Source organism: Biomphalaria glabrata, chromosome 6 (genome assembly GCF_947242115.1).
Source record: "Biomphalaria glabrata chromosome 6, xgBioGlab47.1, whole genome shotgun sequence".
Classification (NCBI taxonomy): domain Eukaryota; kingdom Metazoa; phylum Mollusca; class Gastropoda; family Planorbidae; genus Biomphalaria; species Biomphalaria glabrata.
The window spans coordinates 16,056,129-16,078,844 of record NC_074716.1 but is presented as its reverse complement, the minus strand read 5'-3'; the positions used below and the strand labels follow the sequence as shown (position 1 = coordinate 16,078,844).

The window sequence follows — 22,716 nt, the reverse complement described above, 5'->3', positions numbered from 1 at the left end:
CTACAAATATCTAGAAATGTGGGGGTTCATTCCTTTTCAAAAAAAAAAATCGCCTTAAACGAAAAGCTGACGCAGCCCCCCCCCCCTTTTGGACAACTACTTCAATTATACTTGATAAACTGTTTCTGTGCATGGACTGAGCAGCCTTGCCAGTTAGCCAACACTACCGACTTTTAATTTCTGTTGTTGTATATTCTCATTACTTAGCATTGGTATATAGTCTGTCTAAATTGTTATATGCATGGAATCGTTGAGTAACTAATAGTGAAATGAAACTTTAATAAATGTGATTGTATCTAGACAACACGATTTCCCACACACTGATAGTTAAAACGCTTTTGGTCTAAGTGATAAATGTTTCTTCAGCCCATTGAATAAGTCTATATTTACAAACAGTCAATATTTACAAACAAAGAATTTGTTCTTTAGCCCAACTTTAATAGACCACAGTCATTGATACAAATAAGTTCTCTCTTAAGTGAAAGACAAGAGAAACAAAAAAAAAAAAAAGAAAAAAAAAGACATAAAACAATTGAAATAAATGAGCATTAATACAGCCTTGAGTCAGGACAGTAGGGACACATGGCACACACACTTACACTACTTTGGTCAATAAAAACACAGTTAAACCCATACTCACACACAAACTTTGTGAATAACACCTACACTAGACACATACACACGAGTCCTAAGTTTGGCTCAAACACACATGTTAAATGTAGAAAGATGTAAAACAATTCACCACGACATGGTTAGCATCCAATAAATGTACATTTGTTCACACATAAACATTGAATGTCAGGCTTTTGTGATAATGTGATGGCTTGTGATAGTATGGGATGGCATGTGTTTTGTCACAAAAAGCTTGCAAGTTTCTGTCCACTATTCCAATTCTTACATATGTATTAAATAAATAACAAATAAATATAACATACATATTATTATATTAGTACAAAAGGTGTGATTTATAAAACACTCTAAGTTTATGTCCATGTACATGAGTGACCAGAGCACAAAATATTTAATGCTGGTTCCTTGTCTACATTACAGCCACAAGACAAATATGATTCATCATGACAAATCAAAAGTGTTTCTAAAAGTAGTTAATGTTTTTTGCATGTTGACATCACATTACAAAAAATTATTGAGAGGCTGCATAATAAAGTCAATCAGTCACTTGAGGAAAAAGTCATGTTCAGAAAACAAAACAAATAGAAAAGACATGACAAGTCAGGAACCAAAAAGATTGTCACACCTTGGACAAGATTTGGTAGCTCTTTATTTGACTTCAAAGGATCTTCACTGCACACAGCCAGAAGTTTCTCATTGAGCTCAGCCACAAGCTTCACAAGTTTCTAGAAGAACATGATGAACAGTAAACCAGGTCCAGCTACAAGTCATCATTTGATAAGACAATAGAAGCTACATAGAAGCTTGTAGCCTCAGTGTAGTGAACCCAAGCTGATGGGACACATTGTGAGACAGTAGAAGAACTCAATACAGTAAATCCAAGCATTGTAAGGCCAAGATAATTCCACTAAACTAGAAGGTGCATGCAGAATGAAAACAAGAAAAAAAATCTAGTTTCAAGTTCAGCTATTGAACTGGCTTGTGTCTTTCAACAAGAAAGAATTTTGACTGTGAACATAGCCACATCACTCCAGCAATGCAGTATGGCAGGGAATGGCTGCAGACAAGTTTTAAACCTGGGAATATAAATACAACAGTCAGACCACAAACCAAATGACCAGCCAGTTGTGAACAGCACTATATAAATTACATTTCCTTTTTTTTTTTTTAAAGTAAAATAAAAACAACAATTCAATGATCAGAATGAAACAAGAGTTAAGAAATTTAAAAAAATCACATTTGAATTGAACTAAGTGGCTGGTTCTGTCAAAACACTGTAATCAAGTATTATAATCAAAGTAAGTTACATCTCTTGGGTTGAGATTCAATGGTCCAAAGTAGTGAAACATTCGTAAGTCTATGGCTAAGAGTAGGCACATAATCTAGGACAACCTTCCTTCTAAACAATATGTTTGGAGTTCAGAAGGAATACATCATCCACTCTGATATTGACACTTAACATTAGTCTGCTAAGAAAAACTGTCAACTATAACAGAGCACATTTTTTACAGATATTCCCTTAGGACTTTAAAAAAAAATTATTATTTTACAGATACAAAAGAGAGAAGAATCGGAAAATGATTTCAAGTTTTAGATTTTTTTCTGAAATGACAATATCTGATACAAAGCAAACCTTTCTGGAATGATACACTAGCTAGTGAAAGTTACATTATAACAAGTAAATCTCAAAACATTTATAATATATAGATTACATCACTTCTAATATAGACTCCATGTTGTTAGAAATAATGATTTGGTCAAGACATAATGTAATTGTACACACACACACTAAACATTTCTATTTACATATGGCTTCATTGCACTTTTTTCATGTCTTCATCAAAATAATGAATACCATTGTCTGGTTAGTACAACATGCAAAGTAACATAAAAAAAAAGTATTTGTTTAAGTTGCAACCTACCCAAGTCTTATCCCCACATGTGTACCACTAGAAATCTAACATAAGAATGTAATAGGAAAGAACACCCCATCAAAACAAAAGTTTTGTGAATAGAAATTCAGATTAGGCTTGAGTGAAATCTTGAAGAGATGCATTTAGTTGATGTGATCTTGCAACTATACCAAACATTGACTTCTAATCACAGATTATTAATCTCTTATATTTAAAACAGATACACTATCAAGCATCCCATGCACACAGGCCAAATACATGGTCAACCTGTGGTCTTAAAACCAGCAATGGTCTTAATGGATATATATCAATAAAGGACACAAATAATATGAATGGCACTCAAGTATTGAACGGTTGAAGAAAAACTGGTGTAGACATATTAACACACACCTCACTAGTGGACTCACTAGAAACAACTACTCTATTCCAAAAACAGTCATAGAAATTCAACAACATTGACAGATGAGGAAAGAGAGAGAGAGAGATATTAAGTCTATCAATACTGAGTGGAGACGAAGGCACTGTGTCAAACAAAGAAACAGAGAACTGTGCTGAACCAAGAAACAAACCAAAGTGACTCTAGGGAGAAAGTTGACATAGTGTATACACTCACAACACTGCCATACATTGTACAATTGTTATTTCCATAATGTCACTGTTTGTGGAGTGTATATAAATGGAGTCAATAAAACAACAACTAATTATGTACAAATCCTGTTGTGAAGGACTCAGTGTAATTCAATAGTTAGGCAACAAATAAGTTGAATCAAGTAATTACACAAATCAATAGAAATTCTCATTTACTCAAATAGTATATTGGACAGTATAGAATCATTCCATGTATGAGAATATCACCATGATCAAACTGAGAATATTTATAGTTCAAAAGTGGTTGGTATATCTGGTATGATTCAATACATGATTATGGCCCATGGAAAAATTCTTAAATTGACAAAAAGAAAACTTGTTAGCTAAAGTGCAAAATCTAAACATCATAGTATGTTATATTGCTTCATGTTAGAAATATTTGGCTTTTTTGTACCTAGTGATCTTTTTAAAATAAGATATTGTTGTAGTTTCTTAATAGAAACATTTAATGTTTAAAGTGCTTTATTTCAAACATACTAAGTAATCCTATTATTGGCACCTTCACTCTAAATTAGTGCAAATTAGCCCATCATCAAACCATATATCTGTCTAAATTAAATGTCAATTATGTAATGTTCAACTTTTCCTGCAGTCGATTTAAGATTATTATTTTTTTTTAAATGCTGCAAAAAATACATGTATAAATTATGAAGCATAAAGCAAAAGCTCAATTAATATATTGTTTTTATATTTAAATAGTATTAAGATTTCTGAAAAAACATTAGAAACAACTTGATACTAGCATTCATAGAGTCTACCTAATGTTGCATTCTATCAAGAGTTAAACATTAGATACAGAAATCACCCAATGATATCACAGACAATGATGATTGAATCCCCTCATTGCTTGACTTTTCCTTTAGCTGAGACACTAGTGTTAGAGCTGGATGGGGCTACACTGACAGCTGGCGTATGACTTGGAATGCCATTTGGTCTGACGTGTGTCACAGCAGGGCTCAACACAGCTGCCTGCTGATTGGATGGGGCTGTAGAAGCTGAGGAATTGGCCTGTGCAGGGTTAGACTGTCCACCTTGAGATTGGCTGAAAAAAAAAACAGATCAAGAATGAGATGAGGAGCACCAGTAAGTGTAGAAACATGTCAAGTAAGACAATTGGAAATGACATAAGAAATGAAAATGTGTGATCAACATGACATTTAGGACTATCAATGTCATACATTAGTCAGAGTGTTAGTACTCTGGAATGAAGGTAAGACAATATGTCTGTGACTTAAAGAGGATTCATGAACCAATATGATCACTTCACATTACCTATTAGCGGGTATAGCTAAAGGTAGTCTAAGAGATTTATCGTCAATAACAGTCCCAGTGCGACTTAATTGTTAATAATGAGCTCCCATGAGACTTATAGCTAGATTTAGGTATTTTAGGTCAACAGATCAGTGTTAAAGGTATGCTGGCACGTTCGTCCAGAGGTACATTGGTCCCTTCTTGTACTGAATAGGTTATTAGGTATAACCTCCAGGTATACAATTAAACTAATGAATGCAATACAAGACTTAACAAAGTCGCAGGTAAACATATATACAAAGTTTATTTACATGAGTAAAATAAATGTGTAAATAAATGCCATCAACTCACAGGCCTTCTCAACACAAAACAAAAGATACAGATTCAAAAATAGTATGGTACACCGCTTTAGTCATATGTTACAACTATTTAAATAAATAGCCATCAACTCACTGGTCTTCTCAATACAAAATAAACTAAAGATACACTCAAAAATTGTATGGCACACCGCCCTGGTCATATTATAAATACACTTATCATCACATTCTGGAAATCACACATCAGTGTAGAAAAATAAAGGTCACAGGCCTCAGGTCAACACATGACCACTTTTGAACATTCTGGGGTTACAGACTTCAGACTTACACAGCCAACTGAAGGTCACAGGCCTCAGGTCAAAACACAACCACTCTGGGGTTTCAGGCTTCAGGCCGACAGAGACACTTTTAGCCAAAAAAACAAAAGGGTCATGATGTACTATAAGCTTCAGGGAAACCTATGAGCCTACAAGCTTCATAGAATCCCACCTATAGACATCCGTTCGGTAAAGCCTATCTGATGATTCAATACAGGTTGAATCCCTCAGAGACAAGGCAATAAAAATGTCACATTTGGGAGTACCCCAGGATGCAGAACATCTGGGTTAAATATACTGCCTGGAAATCATTTGAGACTATATCTACTAATTAATACATTATATAAAATACTACAATGACTAAAGATATACTTAGCCCAAAGATCTCCAAAGCAGGACACACTTCTCCCGAGTACCCCAAGACACACGTCCAATAACTAACAGAAAAAATATGTACAGTTCACACACATGTCCTGTTGTCAAGCTGGTAACTCAGGAGCAAGTGGCAACTAAACACGGTCTACATGCCCTTATATAAACTATGTAAGGGGAATCGCTCCTGTCTTTACAATTAATCAAAAATAGTTATTTCCCCATTATGTCACAATGTCATTTAAGCAGGCCTAATGTCATTGACACTATTACTGATATAGTACTCCTTCCTATAATAATAATATAATCATGTGACACAATGTGGGTTGTGAATGCCATATCTGTTTCCACAACAACACTTGTGTTTTAGAAATAGAGACACAGAGGAGTTAAAAAGAATAAAGTCCTGCTTATCTAAAAGATCTGTTTAGTCTATTCTATGTATTTCTAATGTCAAACAATGTGATCCAGCAAGCTCAGTTAATAATCCAAATAGCACCATAGTTCCTAACTCATTAACACTTTGTTTTATTCAAAGCTAACAGTAAATCTATTCGAGCATATTATTTTATTGATAAACTGCTCACAATACGTGTCCAGGCAATAACCCTGTTAGTATAAGCAGCTTCAATTATGATTATGGTAGTGTCGTCTTTATGAATCACTACTAGACACTGCTTAAATCCTTATGGCACATGCAAAGATATAAAACATTTGTGTGTGTGTGTGTTTAATACAAAAATATTGTCTGATATGTCAGAAACTCTTCTTGCTCACAATATAATATAAAACTTTCTTAGCAACACCATTACTAACCTGTGTGTTTCCCCAGTAGTTGAAGCCAAGCCAAGGCTTTGAGGAGACAATGGTCCATTGGACTGTATAGACAAATCATTAGTGCACTCTTCAGCTGACGCAGTGCCCATCACATCTTCATCAAATATTCTATACCTAAGATCAACACACAAAAATAACATGAAACACTAAGGCACCTTGGAGCTTTCTATATTTAAAAGTTTAAACCTTTTTAATGACAGAGTAATTTAAAGAGAGGAAAAGGCATTGAGAATGTTAAGACATAAACAAGGAGACAAACTGAATGTCTCAAATACACAGGAATTTCTATTTCAGAAACCCATTACACTCCAGGCCATTTGTTAACTGCTAATAAATTTAGAAAACAAAAAATGACATTAATGTATAAAAGCAGCACTAGAGTACAGTTGTTACTGAGAGAAGAACGTAAGAGAACATATGGTGAAACATGGATAAGATGTGACAAGAACTCGAACCACTGACCTCTGAAGTGGCTCCATCACCAAGCAGTGATCAGACACCAGTCTAACATCTGACTTAACCATCCAGATCCCCCCCCCCCCAAAAAAAAGAGCATTTCAAGTCAGCAGAGCTATATGGACCTGTATCACCACACTACATCATTATGCTATGTCATTATGCTATGTTAACCATATACAGCCCACTCTCACATTGTTTTATTTTTAGGGTCAACAGAAATTGGAGCCCAAGGTTTATTCCTAAGACAAACAAAGGACCCTAATTTAAAGGACATTTCCCTACAACAGGATGATATAAATACTTTACAATTAGATAGCTTCAGAAGTGTAAATTAATTAATCAAACCCTATTTATGTTTCATTTGTGGAAGTAGGAAAATACACTTGAGAAATTATGGATGACATTTGCTTTGTAACCCAAAGATATTAACTATTAAAACTAGTTATCAATTGTAATAATCAGTGTAAGTCTTTAATGATCAAAGTATATTAATATAAACTGATCACTTCTGTAATGAAGAAAACAAATCAAGAACTATGTGAAATTAAAACAGAGGTTGGTAACAAACAGTCTGAGGTCCAGGCTTAAGAGAAAAAACAAATAGGTTTGATTGTATGGATGTAGTGAAACAATACAAACATCTCCATTGTCCTTGCAGCCACAGGTATGGACAAATCAATACTATACATATAGATACAACTAAATTAATTTGGGTTTCAGTATTACTAGCTCTAGGTCCAGTTAAAGAATACAAAATATAAATATATATAGGACTATTAATTAAATAAAATTCTACTCAATTCTCAAGACACTATGATAACTTAGAATAGTCTACCTAAATGAGAACACAAAAAAAACATGAAACTAGTTTGAATTCTCTATTCATAAACAGGTTCATGACAACTCATAAGACTGTCTAGACTATTGTCTCAATATAGATAAACTTAGATTTACCAGCTAGTGTCTCAATTCTAAATTTAGTTTTCATCATTTTAATATCAATTTGGTATTTAGGAAAGGATTTAGGTCTCATGATAAGTTGCTTTAAGATCTTTATGCTTATGTAGTTGATATTTTAAAAAATTAAGTTTTAGATACTAACATTGTGATCTGTCAGATTCTGCTAAACAATATTGCATTTTAGCTGTCAATAAATCTAGATGTAAATTATTGTTTAAGAATTTTAATCATAAAAAATAAATCCATTCAAGTGTAAATAGAAAACTGACAGAGTAACTGTGCTAGGGTAGTTGATTTGCTTATGTGTTGCACTTAACACAAAATCCTGCTAGCTCTACACCATGTGCCATTAAAATCTTAACTTCCTATCTTGGTTAAAATTCAGTGTAGCAGAAAATATTTAATCATATTGAAAACAGACATTGCCTTTTTTTTTAAAATTATGTAAGGTTTTTTTCTTTTTAAAAAGAAACTGAATGTAAACTATAAAAATAGCCCATGACTGCATCTTGAGGAAAAAAGGTAAAATGAAAGGCTACACTATCTTAGTAGAACCAACAAACTGACAACTAATACTCATGCTGCTAAACTAATGCAAAGTAAATGTAAGTAGATAGGGCAAGCACAGAATTACAAAATAAAAGAAATTGAAGATGTAACAAATTTTAAGACTAGGAGACTCCCACTAGGAGACTCACTCAGGCATATGAAAGACTTGTATGGCACGTATGAATCAAGACGAAGAGCAGCAAAGATCAAATATAATATGTAGAAAAAAAAAAGAATTCATTAAACTACCTGAAGCCATATTCATCTTCATATTCATTATTTTCATCATCACTCTCTTCATCAGGGGCAACAAACATTACTGTCAGGGTTATGTCCCCTTGCTAGGACAAAAAAGTTTAAGATTGCAATAAAATGTATGAAAATAAAACTAAGTCTTTAAAACATTATATTAAACGAAAAATAATCAACTAGTTGTGAAAGTATTACATTAAACTTAAAAAAAAAAAAAACCTGTTGAGAAAGTATTTTAACAGCCTCAGCATGCTTAGCATTTCGTAAATCAATGTCATTCACAGAGAGGATGGCATCTCCTACATACAGTTGACCACATGTATGCGCTGGTTGTCCTTCATGTATCTCAGAGATAAGTATTGGTACACCATGCTCTTTCCCACCCTGTAGAAACATTCAAATTATAAGTTTATGAAGATATTACTGCACACCTTTTCTATTTAATTCATGTTTTAACATAACATTTTTCAAACATCAGTATTGGGTCATTATCACCTGGAAAGGTTTGAACATAAAAAATGCCTTAGGTTCATCCATTGTAAAAAGGCATTTTTTTAATGAAATAAAACATTTATCTTCATTTTATCAACACAGAGACCATCTGACCAAACTAAAAATGCAGATAAATGAATGACCTTTAAGTATATAAGAGCAATGCAAAGCAATCATCATCCTCTAATTCAATGTCATCAATTATATCATACGTTTCAAAATGGAGACTAACGCTATTTAAAATGTATGTAAGCCTCATCTTTTTGTTTCTCCTGAGGGTTAAACTTTTAATACCAGTTCTATTTTTATTTAAAACAAGAATCATTTTCCAGTTTTGAAAAAAAAAATCAGGTTTTGAACATTTTGTTCTATTGAACATAAAGCATGTATGATTGGTTGGGGATTTCATTTTGTCAACATTTTTAGCAGCCCCCGAAAGGGGAAAAGACGCTATTAGTTTTGTGTGGCCTATCTGTCCATCCGTCCCATTTTGATCTCAGAAACTAGAAGAGAAAATGAAAATCAGACATCATGATATTTTAGATCATTCAAAGCTCTGATGCGACGGCTACTTTTTTCTTTTCGGAAAGTGAACCATCTAATTTTTAAAATTATATATGCAAGCAGATTTTTCAAAAAATTACACCACTTTTAAATGAAAAACTTCAAGAAAAGTAAGTCTTCTAAAAAGGTCACAGACTTCTTCATTCTAAATCAACTTCATTCATAGATTGGTAAAAAAAAATTGCATCTAAGGTCACAATGGAAAAAGTATCAATGGATCATTATAAAATAGATTTTCCCATTTATTAACTAATTCATGGAATAGAATACTGATTCAAATGTTGTTTTTAAAAAGAATTTTAATATGAACTTTGTTTCAATTGTAAGTATACAAAAAAAACGAACTACTTTTATAGCGCGCAGTTTTCACATATCCTAGACCTAGTCTAGATTTTAGATCAAGATCTAGATTCTAGATCGAGATCTAGATAGATGCAGATCTAAACTAGATCTAGAACTAGTCTAGAAATCTAGTTCTAGTCTAGATTCCAACTTTAGCTCTAGTCTGAATTCTAGTTCTAGATTTTTTAGTTCTCGATTCCAGTTCTAGTTCTATCTAGATCAAGAACTAGTCTAGCGATCTAGTCTAGATATAGGTCTAGATTCTAGATCTAGACTATATAATATCTAGAACTAGTCAAGAAATCCTTTCATGCCAAGCTAAAACAAAATGTATGTGAAAAAAAAAAACGAAAACAATAGCATTTTTTCAGGATTAAAAAGCTATTGAATAATTTTTAGAAATAGCTAACTTTGTGAGAGTACAAAAAGAATTCTAAAGACAAGAGTTCATTGAAGTGCATAAAGACTTACTGTAATAGACATGCCAAGACCTTCCTCTGGCTCCTTGTGAACTACAACTGTCCTTGCATCCCCCATTCCATGTTTCCTTTTCAACTCTTGAAAATCCTGACAACAGATCAACATTAGTTTGTCTTCAAAGCATGAGATTTGGTAACATTCAATAACATTATTACACATCGTTAAGTAACTATGTCATTTTGGAGGTAAAAAAAAAGAGAAAGAAAAGTGCTACATACATGACCAGGTGGGACGGGTAATTTCTTTTTGCGACCATTGCGACCACGACAAGCTCTGATGACTGTCTTGTGCCTATGAAGGTGTATTTCTGCCTCAAGCTGATTCCAAAGCTTGTCATGTTCAGCGCCTCTCATATCACGTCCAAGTAATTGGATTTGTTGAATTCTGCAGGGGCATAGAATATAAAATGTATGGGCTTTGAACATTCAAGGAAATTTAAAAAGAGTTCATGTTTAAAAACTTTTATCAAAGAAAAATCCTTGCAACATGTATTTAAATCCTGCCTAGGTGTTCATACATTTTATGGCTAAAATTATTATATTTTTAAAAAAATCAAAGTTGCAATAAAATTTGATTTCTTTTTTAATAATAAGTTTACAGAATTAGTAAAACAGATTGATCTCTAAACATTTATCAAATGCAATTTTTGACTAATATAATGATGAATTTCAAAATATTATGTTTCTAGCTCTGAATTGTAAATGTCTTTTTTTTTATTTCTAGAGTTAAATGTTGGATAAGCAAGAGAACAATACCAGCATCCAGGGACAAGAAGGAGACAAAGGAAGAGATGGGAGGGCAAGACTAAAGTAAGGAGTGACCTGTCTATAGAAGACTTGAATCCTGGCAAAAGACAGAGAGAAAGGGAGAAAGACGGTCAATAGTCTCTGTGTGGTGCTCTACAAAGAAGTCTGCCAGACTAACAAACAAGTGATGGTGAATAGACTCTGAATTAAATGCAGAAGAAAATATTTTATGGTCTTTTATGATAAAAATATTATTAAGCACAAGTTTTTCTTTTTAAGATAGAACAAAACATAGGGCTGTTGTAGTCATTAATTACAAAGTTAAAAAGCTTAAAATGTATTATCAAAGTATAAAAAAAAATTCTTAAATGTCATTTCAAAGACACATTTTAACTGAAATACATATACAAATAACTGTATTTAAAACAAAAAACATGTATTACTTTATTAATTTAAATATTTCAAATGTCGGGCCAGAATAATTAATTATGAAGAAAAGTAAACATATCTTTTTAGACTGCACAAAACAAAATTTCTCCTCAACCAAAATTTTTCTTTTCAGAATGAAACAAAACAAAACAAAAAAAAAAAGAATTTTTTTAAATTTCTTTTTATTTTGTTTCCTTAAGACATCTGTTGAAAATTTACAACTTATTTTTTTCATTACTGATCAAAGCATGATGAGGGCAATGGCTGAAGCATAGTCAGCAAATATGTTGAGAGAATAATTAAAGTTATATTGTAACAATAGATCTATCTAGTAATAATTATAATTTAGTGTTATAAGTAATTATAAAGCATAATGAATGCTGAAAATATTAAATGAATTATATTTTAATGTGCTAAAATGTAAAATGTAATGTATTTAAGAGATTTCTGAAATATTAATATATATAGTAACGCCATGAAAGTAATACATGAATGAAGAATATTGAAATCACTCAAATGTATTATTCAATAGACTGAATGTGATAAATGTGTAATGTTTTTAAAATAGGATTTGAGCATAAGTATTTTGAAATGTGTTGAATCAAATATGATGAAACTGTATGTTCAAACTAATAACTTTAATACAGTGTCTGTTGAAAAAGCAATGAGTGATGTATGCTGAATGTTGAAAGTAATCAGTGTATTAAGTGCATATGAAGCTCACAATGGAAGTGTAGAGTATGTTGAAAGTAATGAGTGAAGTTTAGTGTATGTTGAATGTAATGATTGAAGACTACTGCTATTCTGAATAGATGTGAGTGGATGCCCTGCTCACACCTGACAGATAGAACTGGTGTGTTTGTGTGTGTGTGTGTAAGTTAGGTGTGGGGGGAGCAGATGACTTGAGAGAAATTCAACCAGTTTGCTTTTCTTTCAAACCAAAACAAATAATCTTGTAAGACTGGAGGAGAAAAAATTGTTACACTAATGTAGGATGGCAGCTTCCATCTGTTGGACACAGTAGACAAGGAGGAGATTTGCTACACTTAGCTAGCCCAGATGGCCTCCCTTTATGTTTAAACATGCATTGCTCTAATGCCTTATCCCCCTTTACCCACATAGACCTGACCTACCTCTACCAGCTTTATGGTGGTTCTAAGACAGAGTTACTGTAATTACATTTCCCTGTGCTAATTTGTTTCTAGCTAGACTGCTAATGGGCAAGGGTAGAACAAAAACTCCCTGACAATATGTCTCTCTTTAAATCAGCATCAATAGGAATTGTTTTGAATTTCACTTTATTGGTTGGGCTCAGCAGGGGAGCTAATAAACACAGACAATTTCAAGCAGAAAGTATTCTCCAGCTTACAAAAAGTAAGCAAGAAAAGATTGTGAATTAGCATTCCAGACATTATTTTAACATTTAATTAGATCAATTATAATTTGAAATATTTTTTTTTGTCTGCATGTTGTGAGTGAAAACTTTGTATTTAATGTTACTTTATTTCTGAGTAGAAAGGGTTAAAACTGTATTTCTCAAATCATGGGCCCCTTCATGTCCTACAGACAAGGGTTAAAGCTGTATTTCTCAAATCATGGGCCCCTTCATGTCCTACAGACAAGGGTTAAAACTGTATTTCTCAAATCATGGGCCCCTTCATGTCCTACAGACAAGGGAGGCACAAAAGCATTTTCTCTTTTTTCAAGGACAAAAAATATGTTGTATTAGCATTGTATTCATAGCTCCATTGTTGAGTATTTAATCAAGTAAAAAAAAACACAAATATTAAAAAAATAATAACCTTTAAATTAAGCGCTGTCATTTCAACTCCTAAGTATGGCCTTTCATACACAATTTTGGGGAAAAGGATATTCAACAAGACAGATTAAAAATTTTCTTTGAAGAAGACATTTCAATACATCTTCTTATTTCAATACTTCTACCTAACAAAATTCTACAGTTTGTCAATCTTTCTTACATCAGAATGGTCCAATTTCTCCTGAGTGTAGATCCATTGTTCTGTTAATATCTTTTGTATAAAAACAGACCCCTACAATACATCTTGCTGAACATAAATGCTCTACTGGGAAGCGTGGTCAAGAGGATAAGTACCCTTGAAAACCTGGCTTGGTTACCTATGAAGGGAGCTCGAGGATTGACACCCGATTCTAGCAGAGTTGTGTTTACAGAGCGCCTAAAGGAAGCACAGAAAGCCTTCTCCCAACCCCCCCCCCCCCCAACTGGTCTCAAAAATGAGATTGCACCATAGCGCTCTGAGCATGTTATAAGCATGAAAGTAGTGCTATATAAAAGCTATAATTTATTTATTTATTATACTGGCTAAGGGGTTGTGGGCCCCGAACATAAATTTCTTGATCTACAGGCTGTCACAAGAAAAGATGTGAGAAACACTGGGTTAATGTAATATCCAAGACAGAGAGAGCCCTGAAAAGATTATATACTTTTCATTGTCTTTTATATGTATTTGAATAACAGAATGTACTTGTAAGATATTAACTTACAGTATTGCTTAAATGTGAAGATAAAATAGACAGCTGAAGTAACAAATAATATTTAAAGTTTCCTCTAATATAAAAGATGTTAGGAATAGCCAGGGCAAGTTTAGGTAAGTGCACTCTAAATAATTAAAAAATTGTACAGCTACCAATATAATGCTCTAGTGATTAAGGCAAGACAATTCTCTAAAATAATGTTTTTAAATATTTAAATGTAAGCAATGAATTTCTTAGATACAGACATGGAGAGGCATGATTACCCGTATTAACACTTATGGTCTGTATTTATACAAAGCATTTTTTTTAACTCTTAAGAAACCATTATCAAATAAAATAGATTTTACAAAATAATTATCTGACAGGGCTTTAAACATTGTATGAATGTGAATTGAATTTTTTCTTCAATTATGACTTGGCTTGCATAATAAATTAATTTAGAGGTCTACATAACAAACCACCATTGACTTTACAAAGGTTGACCATATAGACCTTTTTATTTTGAACCATCAAAAACGTTTTAGCAGAAAAAAAAAAGTATTTTTAAAAACAGTAATGTTACACATCATTTAAAACAGTGTTTCTCAAACTTTTGCCATAATGAAACACTTTACATATTCTGAGTATTTAGCGGATAGGTTAATTGACCTAGTGGACTTCTAATTAATTATTGCAGTAGTGGAACACCTATTCAGGCCTTGCAGAACACTAGGGTTCCGTGGAACACAGTTTGGGAAACACTGATTTGAAACATGCATCAATGACATTTTTTTCTTTTGGATCTCTATTCGGTTTTGCGATAACTGATAAAATTAAAACTTTTGATCATTTCATCCCTCATACTTCCAGGTCTCCAAAACAAATTTTAACACAATTTTTAATATTTCATGATTTTAATGAAGACATGCATGATATTTCCATTGGTTTAAGGTGCTACTAATCTAGCACATACACACCAACAGACAAACAGAAAATCTTAACAATATTTCAAGAAAACAAATATTGGAATGTTGCAATTATCAAAGGTGATGGAATTAAAACTAATGTCATTCAAGTTCTACTTTATTCCAAGTGACTGTCACTATGAAATTTAGATCAAAAGCTATTCAACCAAAATTGTTCTGAAAGTTGTTCTTTAGGAGTTACAGGTGATTCTCCTTTGTAGCATTCCAAATTAAAATGTTATTTTTCATGATCTTGTTACATTCGCTTTTAACATCTCTATCCTAAGTGTTTTAGTATTTAACTTTTGACCTTTTTAAATTTACAAGAACTCTATTTCTTTCTTCTAAAATAGAGCATGCTTTTAGATTTAAGTATTTTCATTCATAAGTGGATCTTTATACAAGCTTTTGAAAAACTGAAAGGGGCCTCCACATACTAAAATCCTACCCTGAGCATACTATACAGCTGCCATGACCAAGGAGCACACCTGTCTGATTTTTGTGCAGGGAACATTTCCATGGAAAAGAAGAAGTGGAAGACAAAAGAAACAATGAGACAACAAAATCAAGGAATGGACAGTTCTGAAAGAGTGACTAATCCTGGAAAAAAAAACAGATGAAAGGATAGAGATGGTCCACACATCATGTGTGGTGCCCCAACAGGCCAAGAGACTATGGAACAGGTGAAGGTTAATATAAACATGCAGTCTGATTGTAATGCCAGATATTTCACTAACTTAGTATAAATTTGCACTGCTCAAAACTTCACTTCACAGACATTTCAAAATGCAATGATCCCCAAACTTACCGACCAGCAAGTTCTTTATCCAAATACTTTGCAGCAAGCCTGGCACCATACACCTCACTCTGTAATGCCAAGATATGTGACCTCAACTCATGATTGTCTTTGCGCAACATTTTTACTTCAGCTTCCAACTTTGCAACTGCCATAGAATTCTGCTGTCTGTTTGACAGCTCAGCTTCCTGGGGATAAAGTAATTAGGGAGATAAGCAAAAGTAACAAAAAGAATGTGGGTTTTAGTACAATTACTAGTTTCAGACAATTAAGAAAAACAAGGGCACAGCTGTCAGCATTCAAAATCCAGGACTCTAACTGCAGAATTAGAAAGGTGAGATATTAGAGAGAGATTCTAGGCATACATTACCTTAACCTTCACTATCCTTAATTATGATGAGCCACTGGGGAACCACACATGATCTATCAACGTCTTTCTCCATTCATGTCTTTTGCCTTAGATATAATCTCTTTCCAAGACAGGCCCATCCGTTCTTTTATGTTGTCTTTCCATCCTTTTCTCAGTCTGCATCTTTTTCTTTTTCCTGGTACTGTTCCCTGAAGGAAGGTCTTTGCAAGCCCCGAGGACCTTGTGATGCGTCATTAAGTTTTAGTTTGCGTTTTTTAACAGTAGTTAGCAGGTGATCATGGTGCCTACTTGCCATTATGATCTTGTTTCTAGTCTCTTCATTTGTCATACTTAATAGAGCTTCCCTTGTACCTCCAGCTGTTTGATTTGCGTGTCAATATCCTAGTCTCTGGAGTTCAAGATATTGAGGGCTGCAAAGTGTCTCCCTACTTGTGCCTCAAATTTGGCAGCTATTTGTGGTCTTTCAACTTATCCAGGTCAAACATACAAACATAATATATTAAAAATGTGAAAATCTGAAGCAGAAACACAAAAGCAACTGGGCCCAATGATGACCTTCTAATCACTGTCAAAAAACGTGCAAGTTAAGACTGTACATCCAAACAAGGAGATCTTTAGGGTCAGCAAAGACTTTTCCGTCTGTCTGTTTGTGGAAAAGACTAATCCTGGCAAAAGACAGAGGAATGGAGAGAGAATGTTGACAAATCATGTGTGGTACTCCAACAGACAGGTAGTCCCGTAGAGGTGAAGGTGAGACATTTTCTGATTTTGAAATGCAGAGGATAGAAAATTGGGATCAATTATCATCATAGAATTCAAAACTAACTTTCTTGTGAGAGCCATAATACGTGCATGTGCTTAATAATTTAACTTTCATCTTTCTCATGCTATTTTGCTTAGGCCCTATTAACTTTGTGCTTCATTAATTATGATTTACGTGTCAGTTTAAAATAAAAGTCACTAGTTGTATTTACCAGCTTCTTCTTGATTTCCTGAGAATCTACTTCAAGGCCTCTAAGTTCATGTACTTCTAGTTGGGAGGAATGCAGTTGTAGTAGTAAAGTGTGTAACTCTTTCTCAGTGAGGGCTTTAGCTGCCTGTAACTCAATCATATCTGACCTCATGTCCACTAGCTGAGCCTACAATACAAGATGGATCAAAATGTCAGACTGATCATATTTACAGACATAGGTTTATATATATATATATAAAGAGTACAAAAAAAGAGATAAATATGGGGCGTGGTTGCTTTATGGTAAAGCGGTTAGCTTCCAGATCAAGGAGTTCTCTCGAATCTCTGTGAAGACTGGGATTTTGAATATATATATATAAACATATATGAAAATAAAATGCCTACTAGAAAAAAACACAACAAAGAATTACATGTCAACAATAAATATTATTTTAAATTCATTTATATATAACTATATACATAAATTCCAAATAATCACAAACAAAAGGAACAGCATATTGACTGTATCCATTGTACTTCCATTGAGTATGATTGTTGATTTTACGGAGCCATCCTGGCAATGATTTAAGTTGAAGCATTGCATTATCACCCACTCGTAGAGCTGTTCCATCTTTTCAAACATGTTTTACAATATTATTAATTAAAGTACAATGCTATACCCGCTAACATACTCTCATGTCTATAATTGCATTTTTATTCGAATTGATCAATTTGAAGATTTTACAGTATTTCGTTATTCTTGTTAACGTATAGGTCTATTGTTAAGGTACTACAACCAGACTACTTAACTTTGTGTGGTCATCAAGGCAATATGATTATAATTATAATATAATAATATTATTTATTTACAACACTACGAAAAAAAAAAAAAGATAGGTAGTTTAAAACAGCATTATAAAAAAAAGGTTAGGTCTAGTTTAATAGGCCCTCACATTTACAATGAAAATTAGTTCTCTAAGATATATTTAGCTTTCAATTTATAATACAGTTTGTTCTAATTCACTAGCTATACAAGCAAACTTATGGAAAGAGTGGTAAATAAGAAACTCACTTGGATCCTTGAGTCAAAAAATCTATTTACAGAAACACAGTCTGGCTTTAGAAAAAGTAGATCAACAGAGGAATAAATCGCCTTCCTCACACAAGAGATAGAAGATGGCTTTTTAAGAAAAGAAACCATCAACAATTGTGTGGTTTGACTTAGAAAAGCATGAAGTCTGGGAACAAGGACTCTCACTCAGAATGTACAAAGTTGTAACTGGATAAAAGAATATGCCCCAACACTCTTCTTAACCCATTAGCTCCTTCTGCAGTTGGAAACGTTTTCCTGTTCTTGTCCTAAACCGTTGTAGAACGTTTCTAACATCCCCTATTCAATAGACTTGATTTAAACTTTTTAAAATTAAATGAAGATTTCTTCTAGTCTTGTTGCAAGTGTGATTACAAATCATTTTGGAGATTACCGATTCTATTTTTATTACAATCGTGAAGATTTTTATTGTTTAAATAATTTTTCAAATGAACAGGCCCATAGCCCCAGTGTATAAGCCCCCATGTGGTGAAATGGGGTATTTTTGAAGCTTTTTTATATATAATATATAATGGTATTTAAAGTAAATACTAGACATATCGTTTTATTTTTTAAAGTTGTTTGTTTGTTTATATGTATTAGATCTTAAATTTGAATATTTTTTCAAAATAAATATTTTTTTAGGATTTTTTAAATACGGAGTTATCCCTCTTTGCTTAGGGCCTGGGGAGGGTTTTTCTTAACCGGAAATAGGAGCTATTGGGTTAATATTCATAAATGATCTCAACCAAAACCTACAAAGAAAATCAAAAGCAGCATTTATGCAGAAGACCTTGCCTTACATAGCACAGAAAATAATGTATTTCTATTACAAAACACTCAATAAACTCAGTGAATGGTCCAAAGATTGGGGCAGGTCCATCAACAGAAAAAAGACAACATATATATATAACCATCTTCTTGCTGTCAACAAAACAATAAAATAAACATTAGATAAGGAAGCTTTAGAAACAAATTACAGCCCTACACATCTTGGAATCACTTATGACCAGGAAAACCAAATATTTAGAAAAACACACTTACAGGATAAAGTCATGCAAAGACTGTCCCTTAAAATGAAACAATGGACCTCATTCACCAATTGTAAACAAACAACATTTAGCCACGTGATTATAATGATAAAAAAAAAACTGTCCCATGATAGCCTGTGTGTATTATATAAATGTAATTTGTATATACTATAGAAGAGGAAAAAAAGAACAACGCTGGCAGAAGAAAAACGCCAGAAAAGAAAAGCAAGGGAAACGACACTAGCTCCAGCTGGAATAACCTGCCCAGTGTGCGGCCGAACATTCCGGGATCACATAGGACATAGGTCTCACCAGCCACATGAGGAGGCATAAAACCCCAGTGCAAAGCCCTCAGCCCCCTGGATGACAAAGTGGTCATCATCGAACCACGATGGACGAACTATATATATAAACATTATCTTATCTTATATAATACAGACGTTACTTCAAAAAAGAAGATGATTACGTCCTACGCGTCATGCATTTAGTCATGCATATTAACCAATGACTTAAATTCTGCCAAGTCACTGGTTTTCCTGGCTAGCTCAGGCAACCCATTCCATGCTCTAATAGCACTAGGGAAGAAGGAGTATTTGTACAAATTTGTCCTAGCATATGGGACGAGGAATGTGCCTTTATCTTTGTGTCTTTCAGAGTATTTTATTAAATTTTGTTTTTGTATTTGAAGATTATGGTTCAGTGTTTTATGTATTATTGCTACTTTACTTTTGAGCCTTCTGTCCTGAAGGCTTTCTAAATTTAGTGATTTTACTAAAGGTGTTACTCTAGTCAAATGTGAATATTCGTTTGTTATGAATCGCACTGCTCTATTTTGTGTCTGTTCTAGTTTCTTAATGTTTTCTTGAGTTGAGGGGTCCCAAACAGAGGATGCATATTCTATTATTGGCCTAACCAAGGTTAAATAACATTTTAGTTTTATGTTCTTATTTGATTTATAGAAATTTCTTTTAATAAATCCTAATGCTTTGTTTGATTTTTTTGTAGTTTCATCAATATGTGGATTCCATGACAGTTTTTCATTTATTATAACACCTAGGTATTTTGCATTTTTAGTCTGTGTTACTGGTTTGCCATGAATAAGATAAGTGGAATTAATTTGTTTTAGTTTTTTTGTTACTCTTAACAACTGACATTTTTCTGGGTGGAAAGACATGCTCCAATTTGATTCCCATTTCTGTAATTCATCTAATTCTCTTTGTAAAATATCTGTGTCTTGTGTTGTTTTTATTGTTCTATATATTATGCAATCGTCTGCAAATAATCTGACTTTTGTTCCTGAAGTAATGCAATTTGGTAAATCATTTATGTAAATTAAAAATAGTAGTGGACCCAAGACTGTTCCTTGAGGTACACCTGAGTTTACTGTTATCGGTGTTGATTTAGAGCCATTTATTATTACAGTTTGTTCTCTCCCTATCAGAAAGTCTTTAATCCACTGATGCAGTGGACCATTAATGCCGAAATATTTTAATTTTTTAAACATTGCAGTACAACAGTTCAACTTCAACAAAACACATCAACAACAGTTCAACACTCTGTTCTAGTCATTATCATTACTGTCAGTCACAGTCAGTGTCACTGTCAACACTACATTACAACACACCTCCAGCTTTGCGTTGCATTGAAATATTGTCTGTGCTTTGTGACTTAACTGGGCGAATGCTGCACTTAATGCAGTCATTTTCTGACGTCCATCAAATGTTATTTCACACTGATCTGGGTCAATTTCCCCTAATAAGAGATCTAAGTCAACAAATCCCTTATCAAATTCTTTTTCTAGTATTTCTAGCCATCGAAACGACAGCGTGGCAGCCATGTTGGTCTGTTTTTATCTGCATGAAAAGCTATGTAAAAGTATTGTTTGGTATTTAGATTTATATATAAATATATATATAGATAGATATAGATCCAGATCTATCTTATCCTATAAAATGTCCTATTGATCGTAGAATCTATAATAATGTATATAAATATTAATTTAATTTCAATGTATTTGTTTTAAATTTGAACAAACTAGATCTAGATAGTGTTTATAGATCTACAATTATAATGAGATCTGCATTTCTTTTTTTTTTTTGGTCAGAAATCACAGTCATCTCCCTTTGTATATGGTCTTTTTACGTAGGCCTAGATCTGACAGTCGACAGTCAGTGAACATGTTGTCTGTCAACGATATGTCGTGTGGATGATCTGTCTGATTAACGAATCGTCGGTGCACTAAATGTCTCTGATCGATATGTCGTGTTCCCGCTAAAAACGGCCCGGGCATTTCTACTATTAAATTATCTTGTGTTGAGAAAAAACGCTGCGAAACCAACTGAGACTTATCAGACACCTTCAAATCAAACCCATAGGAGGACAAAGACTTCCAAAGGAGGAAAGAAAAAAAAAAACAGGACAAAATGAACGCTAAAAAACTAGGCTTAAAAAGTATTTAAAGAAAAATGTTAGTAGATCATAGGCTGTAAAATTAACGGTACGTGACGTTTTGGCGCAGCCGTTTTGGCGCGAGCCGTTTAGGCGCGAGATATAATTTTATGATAATTTAATAAGCTCGTAACTTTTATAACAATGTTTTTTTCACTATCTTATAATATTGTATGAGCGTATACAGACAAAATGGCAGGCGACCCAAAGGCAGACCCCGAATGCGATGGATTGATGATGTGGAAGCAGTTCAGCAACCGCTTGAGGTTAGGGCGTGGAGACGAAAGGCCCAGGAGAGATCTGTATGGAAGGATGTGTTGAAGCAGGCCAGAGCCCTCCATGGGCTGTAGCGCCACTGGGATGGATAATATTGTATGTATAGTATGAATTCTAACACCGTCCAGCGAATTTTTATTTTTATTTCATGAATATATAATCAGTCAGATTCCTGAATGGTAATGATGCTATCCCCTACCCTTTAATTATTTGTGAGTCCTGCTAAGCGCACTGGATTACACTCTTCGATTTCTTTCCAAAAGACATTTAAAAAAAAAAAGAAAGCTAAGATACACTTAAAAGATATATTTTGAGAAATTGGGTTAGGGTTATGGATGACTTGGTTGACACATCTCCCCTTGACGCAGGTAAGGTCAAACAAATGAAGACAAAACCAACACCGAGCACTGGTCGTTGGCAACATGTGTCTGGCGATCATCTCCTTCGGACTGGTCATTACCTGTATACAATCTACCCCTGTGGCACCTATCCCGCCCCCTCTTTTCTGGGCACATTTCACTCCTTGTATATACTCTTTCCTCCACCCCTTCCCTCTCTAGCGGGTAAGACGATGATCTGTTGCTAGCACTCCTCTTGACATCACTAGGTGCGAATTTATAAACTTCACCTTTAATTCCGAGAGCGGCCCAAGGTTTATTAAAGAAAAGGATGTGAAACACAATCACACATTTACATGCAGTAAATGATAAGTCACATCGATTAATGGACTTGTTATA

The 22,716-nt window shown here is 33.6% G+C and overlaps 1 protein-coding gene across 1 annotated transcript; it reads right to left on the bottom strand.

Moving 5' to 3' along the window:
* Nucleotides 1-417: 417 nt before the first annotated feature.
* On the bottom strand, nt 418-21,302 carry LOC106057634 (Golgi-associated PDZ and coiled-coil motif-containing protein-like). The gene is made up of 9 exons (XM_056032857.1): nt 20,880-21,302; nt 17,157-17,321; nt 15,825-16,000; nt 10,602-10,767; nt 10,375-10,470; nt 8,725-8,889; nt 8,503-8,594; nt 6,265-6,399; nt 418-4,233 (listed from the first exon to the last, which is right to left on the bottom strand). The coding sequence occupies exons 1-9, from the start codon at nt 21,090-21,092 to the stop codon at nt 4,032-4,034; spliced, it is 1,410 nt and encodes a 469-aa protein (XP_055888832.1). The 5' UTR covers nt 21,093-21,302; the 3' UTR covers nt 418-4,031.
* Nucleotides 21,303-22,716: the final 1,414 nt, after the last annotated feature.